At 35.3% G+C, this 23,036-nt stretch overlaps 3 protein-coding genes across 5 annotated transcripts; 2 read left to right on the top strand and 1 right to left on the bottom strand.

Moving 5' to 3' along the window:
• Window positions 1-2,332: 2,332 nt before the first annotated feature.
• Window positions 2,333-4,355, top strand: LOC111435622 (elicitor-responsive protein 3-like). The gene is made up of 5 exons (XM_023073058.1): window positions 2,333-2,418; window positions 2,521-2,586; window positions 2,655-2,781; window positions 3,783-3,897; window positions 3,975-4,355. The coding sequence occupies exons 1-5, from the start codon at window positions 2,352-2,354 to the stop codon at window positions 4,044-4,046; spliced, it is 447 nt and encodes a 148-aa protein (XP_022928826.1). The 5' UTR covers window positions 2,333-2,351; the 3' UTR covers window positions 4,047-4,355.
• A 3,646-nt stretch (window positions 4,356-8,001) lies between these two features.
• LOC111435619 (probable DEAD-box ATP-dependent RNA helicase 48) lies at window positions 8,002-12,894 on the bottom strand. Of its 2 annotated transcripts, XR_002709100.1 has the most exons (11): window positions 11,824-12,894; window positions 11,630-11,736; window positions 11,374-11,429; window positions 11,069-11,293; window positions 10,227-10,433; window positions 10,045-10,131; window positions 9,848-9,943; window positions 9,527-9,742; window positions 9,070-9,252; window positions 8,498-8,867; window positions 8,002-8,160 (listed from the first exon to the last, which is right to left on the bottom strand). XR_002709100.1 is itself a non-coding variant. In XM_023073053.1 (10 exons), exons 1-10 carry the CDS (start codon window positions 12,855-12,857, stop codon window positions 8,637-8,639), a joined length of 2,442 nt encoding a protein of 813 aa, XP_022928821.1. In that variant the 5' UTR covers window positions 12,858-12,894; the 3' UTR covers window positions 8,234-8,636. The 2 variants fall into 2 exon arrangements, 1 of the variants encoding a protein (XP_022928821.1); XM_023073053.1 differs by lacking the exon at window positions 8,002-8,160 and having other exon boundaries at window positions 8,234-8,867.
• A 1,786-nt stretch (window positions 12,895-14,680) lies between these two features.
• On the top strand, window positions 14,681-19,481 carry LOC111435620 (tetraspanin-10-like). Of its 2 annotated transcripts, XM_023073054.1 has the most exons (11): window positions 14,755-14,961; window positions 15,650-15,762; window positions 15,838-15,892; window positions 15,974-16,029; window positions 17,243-17,290; window positions 17,481-17,529; window positions 17,600-17,683; window positions 17,774-17,841; window positions 18,291-18,416; window positions 18,520-18,595; window positions 19,173-19,481. In XM_023073054.1, exons 1-11 carry the CDS (start codon window positions 14,908-14,910, stop codon window positions 19,236-19,238), a joined length of 795 nt encoding a protein of 264 aa, XP_022928822.1. In that variant the 5' UTR covers window positions 14,755-14,907; the 3' UTR covers window positions 19,239-19,481. The 2 variants fall into 2 exon arrangements, with proteins under 2 accessions (XP_022928823.1, XP_022928822.1); XM_023073055.1 differs by lacking the exons at window positions 15,650-15,762; window positions 15,838-15,892; window positions 15,974-16,029 and having other exon boundaries at window positions 14,681-14,961.
• Window positions 19,482-23,036: the final 3,555 nt, after the last annotated feature.

The raw sequence follows: 23,036 nt of genomic DNA, 5'->3' as shown, positions 1-23,036 counted from the left end.
AACTTTCGGAGAGATAAAACTCAATTCATAATCAAGTTCCTCTCCCATTTTCTAAATCATTCTCACCCATTTATTAAAGGATGAATTCTATGATATTATATTAATAAAAATTGATGGTGTTGTTTCGGGGAAACCTTTCTTTTCTCCCGTTTAATTTTATATTTGATAAATGTTATATCTTATAAGCTCTTATCATCGGTGTTCTAAAAGAGTGATGTTTTTTTTGTAGTTCTCTGAATTAAGTTCCGACAAGCCGGTCAGACCTGTAATAGTTCAAGTCTACTTCTAAATATATTTTTAAATTTTATACCATTATCACAATTTATTAATAAAGGAATAATATGTCTTAAATTTTAATTTAATTTTCATTTATTAATAAGTATAATAATATGTATTAAATTTTAGATTCATAAATATTATATATACGAAAGATATATGTTATTTTAGTATACGGTTTTCTATTTAATTTTAAATACATCGATTTTTTATGAAAAAAATAGCTAACTTATTTAAAATGATGAAGGGAAGGGAGCCTACTTCTTTACGTAATATGTCCCCTAATTTCCCTATAAATACTTCAATAACCTCGTTATAATATTCATTATCCGTTTTCTTCTACGAAAATCTCGTTTGATTCTTATACTCGAATTTTCGACAACTCATTTCAACTTTCATTTTGTCATCTTCAATGGACTTTTCATCATCATCATTAGCCATGTTTCAACGGCCACTTCAAACCAAAAACTTGATCTTTTCAATGTTTTGGGAGTAATTAATGAGATGAGATCGGTGAAAGAGACACGGATAGATGATGTTGATGTTCTTCGAGGTTCTCTACATAGTATTCCAACATGTCCAAACGTCATTCATAATTAAGTTCCTCTACCATCTACTCCGCTCTAAATATATATTTACAAAATTATCCTTACCACTTTACTAAATAATTAACTCATTATAATATTAATAAATGTTAATATGTTTTTTCACAAAAACTTTTTTAATCTCTTTTTATTGGGTTGATCATTAATAGAATTATACCGTCGTTGTTCAATTTTATATGTTAATATTTTTCAAAAATTTTAATACCCACATTAAAATTTTATATAAATATAGTATTAGAAATTGTGCGAAACATAAATATTATTCTAATAGAATAAAAATATGGTATCATATTATGTATATACTGGCTAAGACGTTTAAAAGCTATTTATAACAAATAAGAAGAGTTTGGTTAGTAATATTTTCTTTATAAATATTTTTTAATATTATTTATCTATTTTCTTCTGCTAAATAGCTCTGGTCAGTAATAATTGGAATTCATGGCGACCCATCATTTGGTCATCTTCATTGGACTTCTCATCGTTGTCACCCACTCTCCCGTGGTCGCTTCTGACCAAAGCTTGTTTTACCTACATTTTGGGAGAATATTCACCGAAATGAAGATGGGTGGTGTTGATTTTTTTGGAAGATCTCTACAGATAGTTCCAGGGGTCCAGACCCAATTCATAATCGTGTTCCTCTTACACTTGCTCGGTTCTAAATATATATTTGAGAAATTATCCTCACCAATTTACTAAATAATGAACTCTATATGATGTCGATCAACATCGGTGGTGGTGTTTCACCTGAACTCTCTTCTTATTTACCACAATATTGTAAATAAATTTTTACTTATATCTTATAAGTCATTATTATCGACCGGTCCAAACATTCTTCAGATTTAAGTTCAAGTGAATTTTCGAATCACATACATTTTGAGAAAATTTCTACTTAAATCTCTCTATTAATAGGTATATACTGGGAGTCGATGTTGTTACTCTCTTGCTTGCATATATAACGTCTTTTTCAAAATCCCTCTTCGAAAATCTCTCTCTGCTCTCATTTTCTAAAACCTTATTCTTAAACCGATATCAAAGGCTCGAGCATACGTCGTTTGGCCGTAGGCGACGTAAGAACAAATTGGTTTAGCTCACTTGTCGTTGGAAAGTGAGCGCTGTACAATCGCAAGTCCGCTGCCATCAAGAATGCGATTTCTACTTAAGAATTTTTTTCTCGATTATTTATGACCAAACATAATGATTGTTGAAAAAATTTATAATCTAATTCTTAAAAAAAATTTGTCAACCAATCAACAAAGGAAAGACTTTCAACAAATGACAAATCACCGCAAGATGGGGTCTAATTTCTACTTTTATGGCCAAGCATTGCCGGTTCATCTCGTTAGATCCTTTCCTGACACCTATATATATATATATATATATATATATATATATTTGAACAAACAATTCTCTTACAGAAACACAATTTGGGATATCTTTCTTTCAAACCTCTTCTTTTCATCATCCTGAAAAATGCCAGTTGGAACTCTTGAAGTTCTTCTTATTTCGGCCAAGGGACTCGAAAACACGGATTATCTATGTAAATTCCCGCTTCCTTTCGGGATCGTTTTTAATTTCGGTTCCATTTTTCAGCCATTTTGGTGTTTATTAATCATTATGATTGTTATTTTGATTTGATCAGGTAACATGGATCCTTACGTTGTTCTTACTTGCCGTTCACAGGAGCAGAAAAGCAGCATTGCTTCAGGTTGGTTTATGTTGTACAATTTTGGTAACTTTTTTTTAAGTGGTTTAAACGTTGTTGATTGCGTACAGGAAAGGGATCGAACCCTGAATGGAACGAGACTTTTATATTCAGTATATCTGAAGGTGCAAAAGAGCTCAATTTGAAGATAATGGACAGCGACACTGGCACGCAAGATGATTTAGTTGGTAGAGTAAGGTATGTAAAATGCTTCTTAATTTGTCTCCGTAAACATGTGAGATCCCAGGTCGGTTAGAGAGGAAAACGAATGGTATCTACTCGTTTAGAGGACAATATCTATTAGGATTGGGCTTCAGTTGTTACAAATAGTATCAGATCTGGACGGTGTGCCAGCGAGGATGTTACGCCCTAAAGGGGTGGATTGTGAGATCTCATGTCGTTTGGAGAGAGGAGCGAAACATTCATTATTAGGGTTGTGGAAACCTCCCCTAAAAAATGTGTTTTAGGGGAAACTCAAAAGAAAAAGCCCGAGAGAACATAAAAAATGTGTTTTAGGGGAAACTTGAAAGAAAAAGCCCGAGAGAACAAACGCGTTTTAAAACCTTGAGGGAAGCTTGAGAGAGAAAATCCAAAGAGGACAATATTTGCTAGCAATAGACTCGGACTGTTACAAATGGTATTAGAGTCATACACCGGGCGGTGGGTCATCGAGGACACTAACTCCAAGGGGGTGGATTGTGAGATCCCACCTCAATTGAAGAGAGGACCGAAACATTCCTTATAAGGCTTGTGAAAACCTCTCCAAAACGTGTTTTAAAATTTTGAAATGAAGCCCAAAAGAGAAAGCAAACTTAAAGAGGACAATATCTGATAGTGTTTGGTTTGGGCTGTTACAAATGGTATCAGATCCATACATTAGGCGGTGTGCGAGGACGTCGGGCTTCGAAGGGGGTAGATTGTGTGATCTCATGTCGGTTGGAGACGGGAACGAAACATTATTTCCTATTAGGGTCATGGAAACCTCCCCTAACAAACCGTTTTAAAGCCCAAAAAAGAAAGCAACAATACATCAGACGGTGTGCCACCGAAGACACTAGACCAACAAGGGGGTGGATTGTGAGATTCCATTTTAGTTGGAGAGAGAAACGAAACATTGAAGAGAAACTTGAAAGACAAAGCCAGAAGAGGACTATATCCGGTAACAGTGACTTAGGGCGTTTAGGGTATATTATTTGCAGAATTCCTTTGGATCCTGTTTACCATGAACGAAGCTTGCCAGCAACGGTATACAACGTGGTGAAGGATGAACAATACTGCGGAGAGATCAAAGTTGGCCTTAATTTTGCTCCTGAGGTTGGTGGGTCTCTTCTACCATCACATAAAATAGTGAGCTTTTCACTTATACAGACAAAGGGTATTCTCTTCCACAGGAAAGAAGTGCAAGAAATTACCAAATGGAAGAAGAAGACTATGGTGGATGGAAGCAGTCCTCATATATGTAACAACAACCGCCCCACCACCACTCCATCATCGTTCGTCCTCGTGAGTTCGGGTATTAGGAACGAAGAATGTAGTATGACCATGTAGCAGAAGAATGTCAGAATCATCAGATGTCGAATGAATGTTGGACATACATTACATGATCGAAAGTTAGGGGTAGTTGGTAATATAAAATTTATAATAAGGTGAAGAAAAGGTTGGCATTGTTGTGTGGTTTGACCTTCCATCCCCAAAGGGAACATAACTAACAACTTTTCTTCATTGCCATAATTAAATAAAGGCAGGTCGGTGGTTGCCTTAAATTCCATTGCTCTTCTTTCATCCATAATTATTTTATGTTCACATTAAAAATAACCCGATTTTAAAATGAATTTATTAGACACCAAACTAAAATTATAAAAATTTATTGTCAAAATTTAACATATATATTTATATATATTCGTTCAAATCTAAGTTTTTAAAAAATGGCACTCGAAACCCCTCAACCCCCTTAAATATGACGTTGATTTTGGCTTTTTGACATAGTTGGGTGGATCTTGAAAGATACGAAAGACCTCCCGATCAAGAATCTAACGATTGGCAATTTTCAAAAAGTCTTCTGGCTGCTCGACCAGAAAATGAATCGCGCGCAACTCTAGTAATTGAGTTCGGTGTTGTCTATATATATACCATTCATAAGGAAAATGATATAATGGGTTTATATGAAGATGAGTGTACGTAGCTTTATTTAGTGGTTTTATTACGACTAAAATGGCAATTGCATTAAATGATATTTATTTGTAAATAATAAAGAAGAATTAAAAAAATAAAATAATTTTTTATTCAACGTTAATTATAATTAATATTTTGACATCTCTTGTATGCCTTGAGAACATTCAGTTCACACACAACAGCCATGCCGGAATTCTGGATCTTATTTTCTATAAATTTCTTCACAAAAATCAATTAAACGCTGTCGTTTTATCTCTATTCACATACATGTTTATAAAATAAAAAAGAAAGCTATAAGAGACTGCAAAAAGTTTGAACCTTTCGAGATCCGACGCTGATCGGTTTAGTTATGAAGTGGGTTGGGACCGGCGGGGACTTTGCGGTGTGACACGGCGTAGTTTTGGGAAGCGGCTTGGTTTTCCACGGTGGTTGGCGGCTGTATGAATGAGAATGAGGTGGTGGGTGGAGGGAGAGAATCATTTTCCGGGTGTTGTTCGGCGGTGGAGAGGCGGCGGCCGGCGGAGAGAGGGGCGGTGGTGGTGAGGAGAATTATGAAGAGGAAGAGAGAGAGAGAGGTAATGGGGTTTTGAGAAGCCATTATTTGTGAGAGAGAGAGAGAGAGAGAGAGAGAGAGAGAGAGGCCTTTGAGGAAGAAGTGAAGGAATCAAGAGATTTATTAAGGAAAGCCGACAGCTTGTGATGAAGTGTGGATCCAAAATCTCTTTCTTAATTGTTTTGTGTCGTGGAATTTGACTAAATTGCCCTTTCATTTTCATGGATTTACTTCGACCTAGTGTCGTTTCTCGATCTATCACGATAGAGATTTGAGTTTCTAACCATTTACATACAAAACACTACGTTTATATTGATATTGGTTTTAGTCGATCTGAAGAATGTTTTGTAATGTTGTGAGAGTGAATTACTAATGCTCGTTAATTTGAGCTCGATGAATCTAAAAGGAAAAAAAAAAATTACCCGACCGACCCCTTTGAGACTAAACTCGAGATGGAACACCAAATACCCGTATTGGGATATAACTTATTTTAAAACAACACTATAGATTGTGTCAAAAGATTGTTCCTAGGACAAATCTAAACCCGTAGCGTATTTATGAATCGTACATGTTGTAGTTTTTTCCTAGGACAATTGTCGTCTATCCGAACCCTAAATTTTAAATTTAAAGGTATAATTGAAACTAATATTAAGTAGTTAAAATTAACCCGGGATGGAAAATAATATAACGGGAAAAGTGGAGGGTAAGTTGGTCATTTCAAAAATTCCACTTGTAAAATTCACATTTTATTTTTATTCTTGCTGAAAATATGGTGGGCGTTGACAAATTCAATTGGATGTCTTATTTTCCCATTTTTGGTTGAAATATTTTCAGTTAAATAAAATTAATATAAGTTTGGTTGGTAAAAAAGGTTGACACGTGTCATCCAATTAGATGCTTGGTACTTGGAAAGTGCCACACATGTCCCACGTGCTCCTCCACAAAACACCAAAATTAAAATTTTATTTTTTTTGGGAAAATAAAATAAAAGTTAAATAATTTGGCCTAATTGAAATTAAGCCCCCATTTGATAATAATTTACTTCTAATTTTTTTAATAAAAAATTATATATATTTAAGGAAAATATATTAAATTTTAAATTTTTTTGAATAAATTAATTTAAACTCTCAATTAAAATTTTATTTTAAAATAATTAATACATAATTTTTCAAATACAAATAATAATAATACACGAGAATTATTAGTTTGAAATTATTTTTCCTAAAAAATTGATGTAAATTTTTTATATATAACTTTTACTTACCACATGAACATAAAATATATTTCAGTAATATTTTAATAATTTCCAAGTCAACTTTTTTTTTTAATTTTCAATGTTCCATTTGAAACTGTGTCGTTTTCCAACCTTTGACTAAAAGATTTTCCTTTGATCTCAATTATGCTTCAAATTTGACTTTTACAACGTAGAGATTTTGAATTTATTTAATTGTGACTCATATTTATCTTTATTCAAAATTACTTTTAAGCCCCTCATTTAAACAAATTAATACTGGTTCAAGGCGTTTTCTCTGTGGACATGTTTCGAACGTTCCAATCATACTTGTCTATGACATGTTGGTCATGGTCGTATGTTTGTTTCAAACTCTTTTACTTGCTTTCATTTGTAGTTAGGTCTTTACTGTTCATAATATGCTAAAATCATGTCTACATCCACCAGAGTTAAAATGCCCTAAAATGTATTACAAGGGGATGTAACTAGTTGTCAATTCTTTCTACGATGTTATATGCTATCAAAATTGTTGTTGTTCATTCGTTTGTCTTCTTTCACATGGTTTTCAACACATTTCCCTATTCATGTTTTATAAAACATTTTCTATCATACGTCTGAATTGCCCGCAAATTTTAATTTTCACACAGCTGACTTGTTTGCTAAATAGAGACAAGTGTTGTACAATAGTTGTCTTGCTACCGCAAGAGTGCGATTGTGACACTTGGCCTATCGTAGATATCTAGTTTCGATAACAACAGTATGACTTTCAACCTAATGGTGTATTTTCCATTGAATTTATAATACTATAGTTTTTAAAATAACAATTAGGAAGTCTAAGTACAATGATTAATGTAGAATGGGCAGATTTGTTTGAAATTTAGGCAAAGAAAAAGGATTAATAATTTCATGACAGCCATCACCAAACAAGGGAGGTTAACAGTCCTTATTGGGGTTTGAAATTGGGTCTTTGTTTTATTATTATTATTAATTATAAACAATGGGATTTTATTCTCATGGCTTTCTTGTAAATTTAAATAAAATCCATTATATACTTTTCATTTTTATTCAAACATTTAATAAATTATCTTTTTTTATTTTTGGAATTAAACACAATATAATATAAAATAAATACAAAATTACAACAAGAATCCTTCCTACCAAACCCCACACGCAACATCTTTCGTAAGTAACTTGAAAAGATCATACCATACAGGGGTACTTTAGTAATTTTACCCTTTTCTGTAAAAAACCTATTTGAGGGTATTAGCAAAATGATAATTGATTAAATACAATAGCATATAGGATAAGTTAAAATATATGGAAGTTGGAAATGTCGTATTTACCCTTTTGTCACAATCATATAATACTATATATGTTCCAATAATTGAGGCCCATAAAAATCCAAATGTGGTGGTCTTCACCAAGAAATTACAACGAAACATATTGATATTTGAATTGAAAATGAAGGCAAAAGGAGTGGATTCAATGGGAAATCTAAAGAGTTCATACACAATCCATTCACACGTCGAGATCAATCGAACAATCCATTCACACATCGAGATCAATCACATTGAGATAGTTAACTGTCACGTGGCACGACAACTCAGCTTGATATACATTCCTACGAAGAAGACAAATGTTCAAAGCTCATACTACGCGTATATGATGTACTAAAAAGTTCTTGAATCTCCAGCTTGTTTAAAGCAGTCCATTTCTTGCACTTTTCATTAAGTAATACAGAAAGGTTTGGAGTACAAAAGAAGAACAATATACATAAAGTAGCTATGGGATTCAATTATATTGATTTACATTAGAGCTTCAACTTCAATTTTAGTAAGGAACAACTACTCATCAGTTTTCAGCTACTTGTCTAAATTAAATGGCAAAAATGCTTATGAAGTATAAAGGCAAGGTAAAAAAAAATGATTGAAGCACGTCGATGATTAAGATAAACGAACCTGCACGCATATGGGCAAAATGACTTAGATCTTGCACTTCTGTTTGAATGTGTACCTTGGGTGTCAAGAAATATTCTCATTCCTTTCCTGATTATGTGTGATAAACGAACACGAAATTGATGTTCGTACCGTGCAAAAACTACTTCCGAATTTTTATGCCGGGTATATCTTTCAAACCCATCTTTAGGGCTGTCTTCCTGAAAAGAGCAGGTGGCTTTTGAAGACCAATTGACTCGGAGAATTGTTTGCCAAGCTGAACCAGAGTGGTTTTATCCCTGCCAATTTCTCTGATTGAGTTGTAATAACCTAGCCATGCATGATATGCACCTTCTTTGATGGAGGTATCAACCTTTGCCATTGATTCCTCTACCTGCAAGAACAACCATTCATATCATATATCCGACATGAACGTGCACGAGTTTTTGTTCATGGTTCATGTTTATATTTCCTTATGAGACTCCAAAACTTGAATGTCATCATCTTCTATTTTAAAGACTTGATGAATTTTTACTAACTGATGTAATCTACCAAAGCTAAGATGAAAAAAGATATTGATTGCTTTAAACAAAAACCTTTAGCTTTAAGCCTGAATCCAACTGGGGCAGAGGGCATCTTTCAAGAGGCAGATCTTTTAACGCATCCAGGAAATATTCCTCCCATGGTGCAATCAACAAGATACCTTGACCTTCTTTGCCTTCACGTCCTGTTCGTCCAAGACGATGTATATATTGCTCCCTGTCAAATGGTATGCCCACCTGCATGTTCCCATAATTATGAGCTTTTGCTGGAAATAATTAAGAAAATAAGCTTCAATAAGGTATATAATAGATCTTTTCTGCAGTAATGATGGAATAGACCCTACTAAGTAAACGATTACTACAGGGAAAAGTCGTTCATATGGCATAAGGTTTTCAGGAATTTCGAAGTAAAAGCGACATTTAGTAATGTACAACTAATCCAAAAGTTATGGAAAAGCCGTTCATTCAAGCAAGAAAACCAAAATAATTTATCATCAGTTCTTCATTGTACCTGTATGACCAAGGTAACGTCAGGGTAATTCATACCACGAGATGAAACATCAGATGTAACAAGAATGAGCCGTTTTGACAGTTTGAATTCATCGGAGATACGTGTTCGATAAAGTTGAGGCTTCCTGGCGTGCATCTCTCTGACGTTCATTTTCATTTCCCGGAAAAGCACGTAGAAGAGTGATGTTACCATCCCTGTTGTACAGAAAACTATAACCTGAGTGAAAGTAAGAGGTCAGTCTAACCTCTATAAGTAGATGAATACAAGCATGTCATAGAAATAGAAAGAGAGAAGGAGGCAAATATAAACTATTCGATCGACCTTGTATTCGGGAGTGCACGAGATATGTTCCTTCAAAAGATGGCATACAATTTGAAAATGCGATTCATGTGGTGCTATAAGACACGACTGCCTGACCTGCATTCGGGAAAATTAAGCTTTTTTCTACCGTTCTTATTGCAGAAGAAAACGATTGATGTTTTTTAGTTTCTTAAAAAAAAACGTTTGATCTTGTTTACCTGAGTAGGAGTTTCCACACAACCAAGGCCCACAGTATCAACAAAGACATGTTCCCTTTTCAAAACTAGCTGAGATATCCGCCGGACCTGCAAGTCCATAATCATAACCAAGATTCATGAAGAGATTTAAAATAAAGATGACTGCTTCCCGAATTTGTATAAAGAAGAGAAAATGACCTCACCTCCCTTGGAATAGTTGCAGAGAACATCAGGGACTGCCTTCGGCGGGGCAAGCAGTCAACAATTTTCTCAATGTCCTTCCGAAATCCCAAGTCCAATAACAGGTCAGCTTCATCAAGAATAAGCATTGTCAATCCCATCAGTCGCACAGACAAGCCAGACCTATTCTCAACATGGTCCAGCAATCTACCAGGAGTAGCAACTATAATCTGTAAACGAGCGTGAAATGAGGAGACCAAACAATTGATTACAATTAAAAAACTGTTCATCAAAGACAGGAAAGAAAAAATGTAATGGCCAAGCACACCGCTAGCAGATATTGTTCTCTTTAGGCGTCCTCCTTGGGTTTTACCTTCTGGGCTTCCCCTCAAGGTTTTAAAACACGTCTACTAGGGAAAGGTTGCCACTCTTATAAAGAATACTTCGTTCTCCTCTCTAACCAATGTGAGATCTCACAATCCACCCCCTTCGGAACCCAACATCCTCGCTAACACCGTCTGGTGTCCTCCCCCCTTCGGGGTTCAGCCTCCTCGCTAGTACATCGCCCCTTGTCTTGCTCTGATACCATTTGTAACAGCCCAAGCTCAAGCCCACTGCTAGCAAATATTGTCCTCTTTGGGCTTTCCCTTCCGAGCTTTCACTCGAGGTTTTAAAAAGAGTTTGCTAAGGAGAGGTTTTCACACCCTTATAAAGAATGTTTCGTTCTACTCTCCCACCGATGTGGGATCTCACGAAAAAAAGGTCTTATTTTTTTCTTTTTCTTTTTTCCTAATATACATTATCCAAGAAAAAGAAAAACTACAAAAATAAACATCATTAAACAGGCATAGCAGAGGAGTAGAACCTGGCTGGGAACTGATTCTAGTCGTTTCTGATCATCTTTGAATCGAGTGCCTCCAACTAACGTTTGCACTCCAATACCATCATGGTACTTTAGCAGAGCAATTGCTTCTGCAGCAATTTGACTAGCAAGTTCCCTGGTGGGGCAGAGAATCAGAACAGAAATTGGAGGCACCCTTTGATTACTGCTGCTACATGCAGCCTTCAAAACTGCTTCAATGGCAGGAAGCTGTTTATGTTCAGTAACAAAGTTGAAACACACATCCTAATACACTAAACATTAAGTTTTAAGAAGAAATAGAAATGTACCAGAAAAGCAACGCTCTTTCCACTGCCAGTTTTTGACTTAACCAAGGTGTCCTTCCCTGCAATAATCAAAAGCACAACTAGTTTAAACAACGATTAGGATGCTTTAGATCCACCCCGGGTTAACCAATAGTCATTGGAGGTGAACAATCATGAAATTTAGAAGAAATGGGTTCAAAGCAAGCAGAAAAACGAGTTCCAAGCTTCCAGTTCCAATAAAATTAGTAATAAAAAGATAAACCTTAGATGGATTCCATACCCTCAAGGCAAAGAGATAGAGTAGCCTCTTGTACACGAGTCATTCGGACATATCCAGCGGAAGAAAGTGCTTTGACTGTCAGCGGAGATATGCCACACTCGTCAAATCTGATGAAAACAAGATAAAGAATCAATGCGTGTATAGATTCACAAAAAAAATTGATTCCCAATAGTGTGGGAAGCCGCTATGAGTACCTTTTCTGAGTGAAAATTGTCTCCTTGTTCTTATCACCTTCGTCTTCAGCTGCATTCTTCTTGCTGAGTTCATGTCTAAGCAGCTGAACTTGCTCAGCAAAATCACTTTCTTCACCATATGGTTTTAGAGGTACCCTCCTCTTTTTCAGATCAAACTTCCCCAAGGAAGCACTACTCCCAGTTCTCAAATCCTTCCAACTTCTCAAATCCTTATCCACATTATCCATTTCGTCTTCTGAATCATCATCGCTTGACGAACTCCCTTTTCTCCAAAATTTCATCTTCCCCTGAGCTACAGCCTTCCTGTCATTGCTAACACTGTTAAGATTTCTTGATTTCACATTTTTATCAGAGCTACGTGCTAACTTATGCACAAAAGGTTTTACTGAATCGACACCTGAGTTAAACCCCGTGTCATCGTCACTCGATGAGCTCTCATTTCTGCGGAAGCTCCTTCGAGTTTGCACTGAATAGCTCCTACCCTTCAAATTATCGCCGTTCAAGTTTCCCAATCCCATATTCTGAGGCCCTTCTAATCCATCATGTTTCTCCGTTAACAACTTCTTGACATCAATAGGCGATCTAATAAATCCACTCCGATCATTTGATGCAATCCGTCGTAATCCTCCGTGCAATTGCGGCCTCGGTATCGGAGTCTTCAATGGACCATCATCTTCATTCCACAAATCAATCGCTCCTTCTTTCATGAACCTATTAGCTAGGGCATGAATATGCTCACTAGGGCTCATTGGGGAGTAACTGGTAGAAGGGTCAGAATTCTTCGAAATTTCGTAATCACCAGCAAGCTTGGAGCGTATTTCAGAACGAACTCGAGCCTGGTAGAGCTGCTTCTCCTGTTCGAGAAGCCTTTTCTCCTTCTCTTTAGCCCGTTTCTCATGCATTCGCTTCCATTGCCACTTGTTAATGCCTCCGGGGAAGGTCCGAGGACCACCGCCCATAGAACGCGAGAATATGAACTTACATAGAAGACTCGAAAAGGCCCGATGACGCTCTAGAAGAACCGACGAGGTCATGGTTCCGGCGAGAAACAATTTTTAGAGGAAAGTAGCTGAGGGGTTTAGGGTTTAACAAGAATGAGACCAGAGGAAGAAGACGGGCGAAGAAGTTTTAGCTCAGAAGCATTTTGGGCTGTAATGTGTTTTGGGCCAAATCAATTCAAGCCCAGGCCCATTTATAAGCCCATTGTCAGAGAAGAGAAAGTTAAAAAGGGAATATTATTTTATTTTATTACGAGAGAAAGTTTTAAAAAATGTGAAATAATTGGTCGCTCTAATATGCTTTAATTAAAATTTAAAAAATATATTAAAATTTATATATTAATTTTAAATTATTTCAAAAATTCCCAACTATGAGTATAATATTGTTTAACATAAACGTTCGTGTCTTTGCAGTAACGGACGTGGGCCCTTATTGCACTCCTGATCGTGATAGTTGAGAACATTTTTCTTTAATCTTTCAATGAAAAATAAATCGACACTTCCATTTCAGTAGCTCTATTTTAAGTCGAAAAGAAGTATATAATTATGCATTTTTATGGTCCATATGATAATCTAAGCACCTCGATTGTTTGAACTTGTATAATCTTGTGTTTTTATTGTTGGAATGTTATTTGAAATATAGGAGTGTATATGGTTCGGGTTGGGTTGACAGATTTTTTTTACCCAACCCTCCATTTTCGGGTTGGGTTTGGGTTGAGTTGTCAATCTTTTTTAAGTTTTATTTATCTACAATTTATAATTATTCATATACAATCTTGGATAAAATATATTAAAAGTTCACAAACAAACACAAATCAATTTATAATTATTCAAAAATAAAAATAAACAACAAGCGAAAATTGTAACATATTAACATAGTTCAACATTGTCATAAAATTAAGACAACTAAATACCGACATTTCTTAAGAATTGGATAGAGTAATAAAGATACCAGAATAGATCATACAATTAAATAAACAATAAAAATGATTAGTTTAAAGATATATTTCAAAAATATATATATATATATATAAATACATTTTAATTAAAACATGTTATTTATGCCCGACATTAGAGAGTCAAACTATTAAAAAAAATACATATATATAAATTATGATGTAATAATACTGCAACAAATAAATAATAAATATATTATAATTTAGAATATGTTTTAAAATTATTTATATGTATATTATTAATCTTTCCTTAGATTGGGTTAAATGAAACTCCATTTTTACTTGGTCACCATATCAGAAAAAAATTCTCTCAAAATTTCGAAAAAAATTAAATTCAACTCAATTTTTACGATGTAAATAATTAAATGTTTAATTTTAAATATTAGAAATACAATCAAATTTTGAAATGAAAGGTGTGATGTGACGTCACATCATTGTTCTTCCTGGATTTAAAATTTTGATAAACAAAATTTCGTTTGAAATTATTTAAGAAAATATTATACATTTTTTCATTTAATCTTAAAATCCAATTCAAAGTAATTTTATGGTTCAACTCTTTATGAACACAAAGGATCGATCAAGAACCAAAGGGAACATTTTTAAGCAGACAACTGTAAAGATTCCAACTTTTTATGGCAAAGTGCTGACCAAGAAAAACGAAGAACAACACGAACGAAAGGGACAAGAAAAAAAAAAGCAAATTTTGGGAAAGAAAAGATCGAACCCAGATGGGAAATAAAGAGATTAAGATTAGTTAGCTTCATAATTTGATTTAGCTCAAATTTAAATCCTTAATCACGGCGTTCAGGTTTATGAGTGTCTTGTCGGATTGTGTTCTGTCTGTCTGTCTGTAAAACACCACCAGGGGGTCATTCATGGAGCCATGTGACACTTTTTTTTTTTTTTCCTTTGACGAAAATGCCCTTGCCCTTATTTCATTATCCCTACTCCACCCCACCACCTCACTCTAGCCGCTTCTCTTTGCTTGCAGTGCAAGTGCCACTTCCTCAGCTAAGCTCCGAAGAAACTCCATTCTTTCTCTTTTTTATATTTTGCCCTTTTTGGCCCTGTTTATCTCTTTTTCTGGGTGTGGCGTTGGGGATAAGGAGGTTCAAGGGAAGAGGGGCAAAATGGGAATGGGAACTAGCATCTTTATCATCAGATGGATCAATTTTCTCACCATGGTATGCTTGATTTCTCTTGATTTTACCCTTTTTTTTGGTTTCTTTCTAAGATGATGTTTTATGTTCCATTGTTTTGTGGGCTTTTGTTCTGTTTTTTTTAGCTCCCATGTCTTTGGATTTAGTTTGAATGTCGTGTAATGGGTTCTGTTTATGTTGTTTCCAGTGTGTTTGTTGGGGTTTCTTGTATATGTTCGATGAGTTTCATCGTTTAGTTTTTCATTTTTTTTAAGGTTCTTGTTGGGTTGTCTTTGACATTGCTTTGAATGGTTGTTTATGTTTGGTTTGATGTCCATTTGGTTTTTTGCTCTTGATTTTTGAAAACTAAGCTTATAAACACCAAGATTGAAGAGAAAAGAAGACAAGACATCTTCCCAAGATCATGGATCAAAGATATTATAATGATGTTTTTTAATTTACAGAAAACACAGATATAAGCCATACTCCATCAAGAACAACTATCACACACGGCTCAATCCCACCGCTAGCGAATATTGTCCTCTTTGAGCTTTCTCTTAAGATTTTTAAACGCGTCTAGGTTGCGTAGCTCTGAAAGACGCGTTAACCTTTAAGGGAAGCCCGGGAGGGAAAGTCGAAAGAGACGATATCTGTTAGCGGTGGGCTTTGACTGTTATACTTGATGATGGCAAGATTGATGGCTATTGAATCACTGTGTGTGTACATTTTACAGCTTCTGGCTGTTCTTGTCATAATATTTGGGATATGGATGGGCACCAACCACGACGGTTGTCGAAAATCTCTAACGCTTCCTGTTATGGGACTCGGTGGATTCATCTTCGTGGTGTAAGTTCTATATCTTTAAGGAGTTTAATCTGATTCCATCATCCAATCTTGTTGTTATCAATACTTTTGATTCAGGTCCATAGTTGGTTTCTTGGGTGCTCTTAAGAACAATTCGATATTGCTGTGGATCGTATCCTTTTAACGAACGTTTATATGAACAGTTGATGTTAGTTTTCTTGAATTTCGCTCGACCTTGACCTTCTGCTAATAGTATTTGATCATGTTGTGCATTACGTTGGTGGCGATTCTCGTGTTTACCGTGCTGGCGTAAGTATATTTTTCTAATGTTCTTTTGTCACATGTTCCTAAAATTTATTGTCTTGAAACTATGTTGCTTCCTCACATCTCCTACTTAGATGTGTGCCTCAAGGTAGAATTTAGTACTTGTTCTTTAGTGTTCTTGTCTCACGGTCTTGCCAAACGAGATCTTCAAAGCACTTCCCGAGGCTTTTCGATGTGCTTATGCATCGTTATTGGTTATACGGTGCTACGAGAGGGTCAGTCAATCCTTAAATATTTACTCTGTCTGTGTCGGTTTTTGAGTTTATTGGCAAATTAGAAGATTCAGCAAGTACTTTTCTAACAAGCCCTCGAAAGTAACTTTCGTACGTTATGTGGTCGATTTGTAGCTCACATGAACACGTCTTGGATTTCAAGTCATGTGGGCAAAGGCTCTAACAATCAAACCCTCTAATTAATATCAAAGGTCATGATATGAGAAGTGTAACAACTCAAGCCCACCGCTAGCAAATATTGTCCGCCTTGACCTGTTACGTATCGCCATCAGTCTCACAGTTTTAAAACGCGTCTGTTAAGGAGAGTTTTCCACACCCTTATAAGGAATGTTTCTTTCTCCTCTCCAACCATTGTGAGATCTCACAATTCACCCCCTTGGGGCTAACGTCCTTGCTGGCACACCGCTCGGTACTTGATTTGATACCATCTGTAACAGTTCAAGTCCACTGCTATCAGATATTGTCCGCTTTGACCTGTTATGTATTGCCATCAGTCTGACAGTTTAAAAACGAGTCTATTAGGGAGAGTTTTCCAGACCCTTATAAGAAATGTTTCGTTTTCCTCTCCAACCAATGTGGGATCTCACAATTCACTCTCCTTGGGGGCCAGCGTTCTCACTGGCACACTGCTCGGTGTCGGCTCTGATACCATTTGTAACAGCCCAAGTCTACTGCTAACAGATATCGTCCGCTTTGGCCCGTTACGTATCGCCGTCAGCCTCACGGTTTTAAAACGCGTCTGTTATGGAGAGCTTTCCACACCCTTATAAGGAATGTTTAATTCTTCTCTCCAACCGACGTGGGATCTCACCAGAAGTACTTAACTTTCTTTGTTATCTTCGCATGAGCCCCTTCGAGATATAAAACAAAATATCAAAGTGGACATCCATAGTTGTTGTCATCTTGTAGTTAGTAACACATATCAAGCTTTGTTGTCGGTATATAATGACTCGACTTTCTTTTAGGTTCATCGTTACAAATAACGGATCGGGACATTCCGTTGCTGGCTTGAGGTGAGGATATACTCAACTCATTAAAAAAAAGGTTCATTTTAAGTCCTTTTGTCTCGAGGATACCGAGATCGAAAGAATGGAAATGGGAATGGCCATGACTCTCATGATTCTCGAAGTTCGGTACTCGTTGAGTCGATAAGCTACCGTTCTATGGACTGATGTTTTCCCCCCTTCTCTTCCCCTTTATGAGGTACAAGGAGTATCAACTACAAGACTATAGTACATGGTTTCTAAAACAGGTGAGTTCATTTTGCATAGAGAGACAGAAAGACATCATTATTTATCTTAATCTTAGCTCACCTGTTACAGCTTAATAATACTGATAACTGGATGCATTTGAGAAGCTGTCTCGTTAAATCCGAGGACTGCAACAATCTTTCGAAACGATACAAGGTTCTTGTTTCAAGCTCGGTCGATTTGAGTAAAAGAGTGATTTTTCTATCGTCTCTTCCTCACGATAGTCGTTTTGTTTGATAATTTCAGACTCTCAAGCAGTACAAGTTAGCAAAGCTTACGCCAATCGAAGCGGGTTGTTGTAGACCCCCATCGGAGTAGGTGTAACCTTCAAGTTCTTGGTTGTCACAACAGCCCAAGCTCATTGTTAGCCGATATTATTTTCTTTGGGCTTCTCTCTCAAGGTTTTTAGAACATGTCTACTAGAGAGAGGTTTCCACACCCTTATAAAGAATGCACTCGTTCCTCTCTCCAATCGATAAGATCCACTGTCTGGTCAGCGAGGACGCTGGTCCCGAAGAGAGTGGATTGTGAGATCCCACATCGATTGGAGAGAGGAACGAGTGCATTTTTTATAAGGGTGTGGAAACCTCTCCCTAGGAGACGTGTTTTAAAAACCTTGAGGAAAAGCCTGAAAGGGAAAGTCCAAAAAGCACAGTTTCTGCTAGCGGTGGGCTTGGGTGGTTACAAAAAGAAACTAAATCTATTGTCGATGTTTCGACGATATTGTCACTGATGCTATCTTTTTGCTGTCATGATATTGTAGATGTGGTTATCCTGCTGTAAATGCATCATACTATGATTTGAGCTTTCATCCTGTTGATTCAAACCATGACTGCAAACTGTACAAGAATTCGAAGGCAGTCAAGTGTTACGATTGCGACTCGTGCAAGTAAATATCTCGTAACCTTATTGTTCTGTTCGCCCCGCCCCGCCCCGCCGCCATTTATGTGGAAAATTTCATCATTATTTGATTGTTTAATCTGATCATTCAGGGCCGGAGTTGCACAGTACATGAAAACCGAATGGCGATTGGTTGCGATCTTCAACGTCGTTCTATTTGTTGTCTTGGTAAGACTCTTCCAACTCTTTAAAAGCCTGCTAACACTGTCGGGTCTTTTCAATTTCTTCCCTTTATTTCTGTAACATCAAAGCACACCGCTAGCAGATATTGTCCTTTTTAGGTTGTTTCAGGCTTCTCCTCAAGGTTTTTAAAACGCGTCTGTGAATGAGAGTTTTTCACACCCTTATAAAGAATGCTTCGTTCTCCTCCCTAGTCGATGTGGGATCTCACAATTCAACCCTTTCGGAGCCTAGCGTTCTCGCTGGCACTCGTTTCCTTCTCTAATCGACGTGAGACCCTCAATCTACTTCCTTTGGAGCCCAACGTCCTTGCTGGTACATTGCCTCGTGTCCACCCCCTTCAAGGCTCAGCTTCCTCGCTAACACATCGCTTAGTATCTGGCTCTGGTACCATTTGTAACGGTCCAAGTCAACCACAAGCAGATATTGTCCTTTTTGGGTTTTCCCTCGGTTTTTAAAACACGTCGACTGTGGAGAGGTTTCTCACTCTTATAAAGAATGTTTCGTTCTTCTCTCCAACCGACGTGAGATCTCACAATTTCTCAACTCTTACTTCCATTGCCAGCTGATTATCTACTTAGTCGGATGCTGTGCTAGACGAAAAGCTGCCACAAATCGATCTAAAGGTTAGCGGGACAGCGGTTGTGCTCGACAGACTACTTAAACATCAAAACAAACCATAGTCCTCTTGTGGCCATGTAAGTGATACCCTTTGGAAGTAGAAATCTCTACCATTCAGTGCTGCTGCCATCGCTGTGTAATATATGCAGCCAGCCATCTTTGTACGTAAAAAGTTTGTTCTTAAACCAGTACAGTGACTAATATTCAATCTCGAATCGAACAGTATTTCGACTATGAATCATTATTTTGCACAGAACGCTCCGAAAACGTCACCGATCATCGTTTAGCGGCTGTATAATCCATCTCTTGATCAAACAATATATGATAAATCATATCGACATGCGACCCGACACAAGAAAATGTAGTTCTTTATAGCAAAACTCATTTCCTAAAGATTATTGGTAACCAATGTGGATCATTCAAGGCATATTAGCATGGCATACATAGGACACTCTTAAATATATATAGGACACTCTTAAATATATATATAACACGGACTAATTTAGAAAATGAAAATTGTATTTTTAAAATACATTAAAAAAAAATTAAATGAGTATTAATTAGAAATATATGTAAAATAGTAAACTGACAGTTATTCATGAATTTTTTTTCCTAATAATTATTTCTATATTAATAATAATTAATTACTGAATTATTATTAAATATTTATCGGTTGGCATAATAACTGTCGACATATTAAACCTCGTATTTTTTATTTTTTATTATTTTTTTTTTTGTTGAAATTATAGTATTAAATATTGCCATTTATGTTTGAGGCTGTGGGCCCACGTGTCAGTACCCAATTTTTAAATAAATGAATGGTGCCCAAAATAGTTATGATTTTTTTTTGTTTTTTTTTTAATAATTTTGAAATTTACGTTTGTTTTTCACCATTTTTATTATATTTTTAGGAAAAAAAAAATCCAAAAACTATATTTTGATTCTCGATAATTTGGGTTAGATTTTAAAAATATTTTCAAAAAAATAAATAATAAATCTAAATATTATTTATAAGTTTAATTAACAAAAAGGAAAAGAAAAAAATAAACCCATCTTTTAATTAATGATGAATCAAGATTATTTTGATTCAAATCAAATTAATTTTAGGTGGTTCACCAACCCAACTAATAAAGTTTCTATTTATTCATAATTAATCAATAATTTAATTAGTTTTTTTTTAAATAAATAAGTTAATTTTGATTTTTTTAATATATATATATATATAATTAAGAAATAACCATTAATTGTAATTTTGTCCATAGCAATATTGCAATTAATTTGTGCCATTAATGTAAATAAATGGATGTAACAAGATTCTGTCTAGACCTACTTAAATGGCTATGGAATCATCTGTGTTCAACTAAAATGTTGACTCTACATTATTTCGATATTAATGTAATTTATAATTGAGCTCGGTGATAGACAAGATGAAGAACGAGGTGATTTAGCTCATAAATTATTCTCTTTAATATAGGTAGAAAATAAATGATATGAACATCTCGTTTTCGTTTGTTTCGAGATTTTCAAACAACTCGAAAAAACTCGATCAACCCAATCAAACCTATACGATTTGGGTTGGATCATAAACTTATTTGAGTTGGACTAGGTTAGTTATATATATATATATATATATTTTATTCCTCGACCGTAGATAATTTTTTAAAATATATATTGAAATTGACTTACAAATTGTAATTAAATATTTGAAAACAAATAAATAGATATTTTACTAATTAACCTTTTAGTTTATTAAAAATAAAAATTTAAATAAATGACACAAACAATCAGAATGAATCGGTTGGTTAGGTAAATATTATTTAGGTTGGAAAATTTACGACTCGAATAACTGTGTTAAATTTAAAAAGCGTCTCAATTTAGTTCAATCCAACTCACAACACTCCTATGTTCGTATTTCATTATACGAGAGAAAACTGAATCATCTGTTAGATAAAAAGATATGGATAATTCTTCGATTATCGAACGCCAACACATGTTATTTAGATTAAAAAACAAAACTTTTTTAACGGACTAGAAACGTAAATGAATGAATGATTAGTCGAGAGAAAGTTTCGAGAGTCGTTTTGGATAAAGTTGAGATGGAAAATATGAGAGGAATGGTGACAAACAAGCCAAATGCATTAATTTATCTTGACTTGTACGCATTTGGAGGTCTTTGTAGGTTATATGGCCAAAATGTTGATGAAAAAATAGGGTCCGACCACCTTCACGTGATCATTGTCTCTTGTCTCTAATAATATTTTAAAAAATTAAAAATATTATTAATTACTTTCGATAAATCTTAAATTCTGTCGAGATTCATGGTTTAAAAACTTTTGTTATATATAGTGCGGTTATTAAATGTTTACTCTACGGTAAGGGTGAAAAGAACCCCCATTGGAGAGTGAAATAAAACATGAAACCATAAGCTTCCAAGCCGTGGGAGGAGACTAGGACTTTGACCGCGTGCTTGTTGAAGAATAAGCCGGCGACTCATAGGTAGTGGCTTGGTTAAGGGAACCCATCAGAGCCGTAGCAAAAGCGAGTCTTCATGGGGCAATTGTCACTGTTTATGGATCCGAACCTGGGTGATCTATCCATGACCCGGATGAAGCTTGGGTGAAACTAAGTGAAGATTCGAACCGACTGATATTGAAGAATCAGCGGATGAATTGTGGTTAGGGGTGAAATGTCACTCGAACCCTGAGCTAGCTGGTTCACAAGAAGCTTAGTAAAAATTCTTTTTTTGTTTTTTACAGTGAGAAAAAATCCCATTTGAGGTAAATGAATTCACAAATTTCATGTTGTGTGACAAAGGGGCACGTGCTTATGGTACAATTATATAGGCATAGGGTCCAATGGCTTTTAATAACATGACATCATAGGTCCCTTTTGCATTAAACCGTTTGGATTTTGTCTCTCAACGACTACCCTCGTTTATAATTTTAGGTTTAAGCTCAAGCCCCCAAAACCTGAACAAAATCTCGTAATGCTTGTATTTGTTTATCGAGCAGAAGGAGCAGTTCAACACAAATGATGTAGTAAGTCGTTCATATTCTATGTTTTATAACAACTCAAGTCTACCACTATCAAATATTATTCGCTTTGGTCCGTTACGTATCGTCATCAGCCTCACGGTTTTAAAATGTGTCTATTAGGGTAAGGTTTCCATACCCTTATAAATAATAGTTCGTTCTCTTCTCCACTAATGTGGGACACCCTTATTGGGACCCAACATCTTCAAGTAGCTGACAAGTAGCTGACCGGATTTAATTTATATGGTTAAAACTTAATAAAATTATTATCACAATTCCTCTAATATTCAATAAATCAATCATGATATTATCAAAATAGTAAAATCAAATATTATATTATTTTTTTCATTGATCTAATCTAATTCAAATAAAATAAATCTCCCAAACCATATATAATGCACGTGTCAATTGTAGTTGTCGGTGATTATTTTTTTAATATATAATAAAATGATATGTAACAACTATCATATTGTAATTATTATTATTATTTTGGTAATATATTTTAGAAAAGTCTTGGGGTTGTAAATATATGAAAATCTTGGGCAAAAGAGTAATTGCACGCAGTGATATTTAATTTGTAATTTTAAAAATATTAAACAATATTCTTTCCATTTCACGACCGTTGAAAATTGCTCCCTTGCTTACGTCTCTTGTGTCGTCGTCCCGTCGGCGCCTTGCAAATTAGCTTTTAAAAAAACAATAAATAAAATGTAGAATGACCAGAATGCCCCTACCTTTTGTTTTTTATTCGAGGCTGCCATTAAATAGTTGCATAA

This window comes from Cucurbita moschata, unplaced genomic scaffold (genome assembly GCF_002738365.1).
Source record: "Cucurbita moschata cultivar Rifu unplaced genomic scaffold, Cmos_1.0 Cmo_Scf00050, whole genome shotgun sequence".
Lineage (NCBI taxonomy): Eukaryota > Viridiplantae > Streptophyta > Magnoliopsida > Cucurbitales > Cucurbitaceae > Cucurbita > Cucurbita moschata.
The sequence above is the reverse complement of the archived record's forward strand: the minus strand, read 5'-3'. Positions and strand labels throughout refer to the sequence as shown.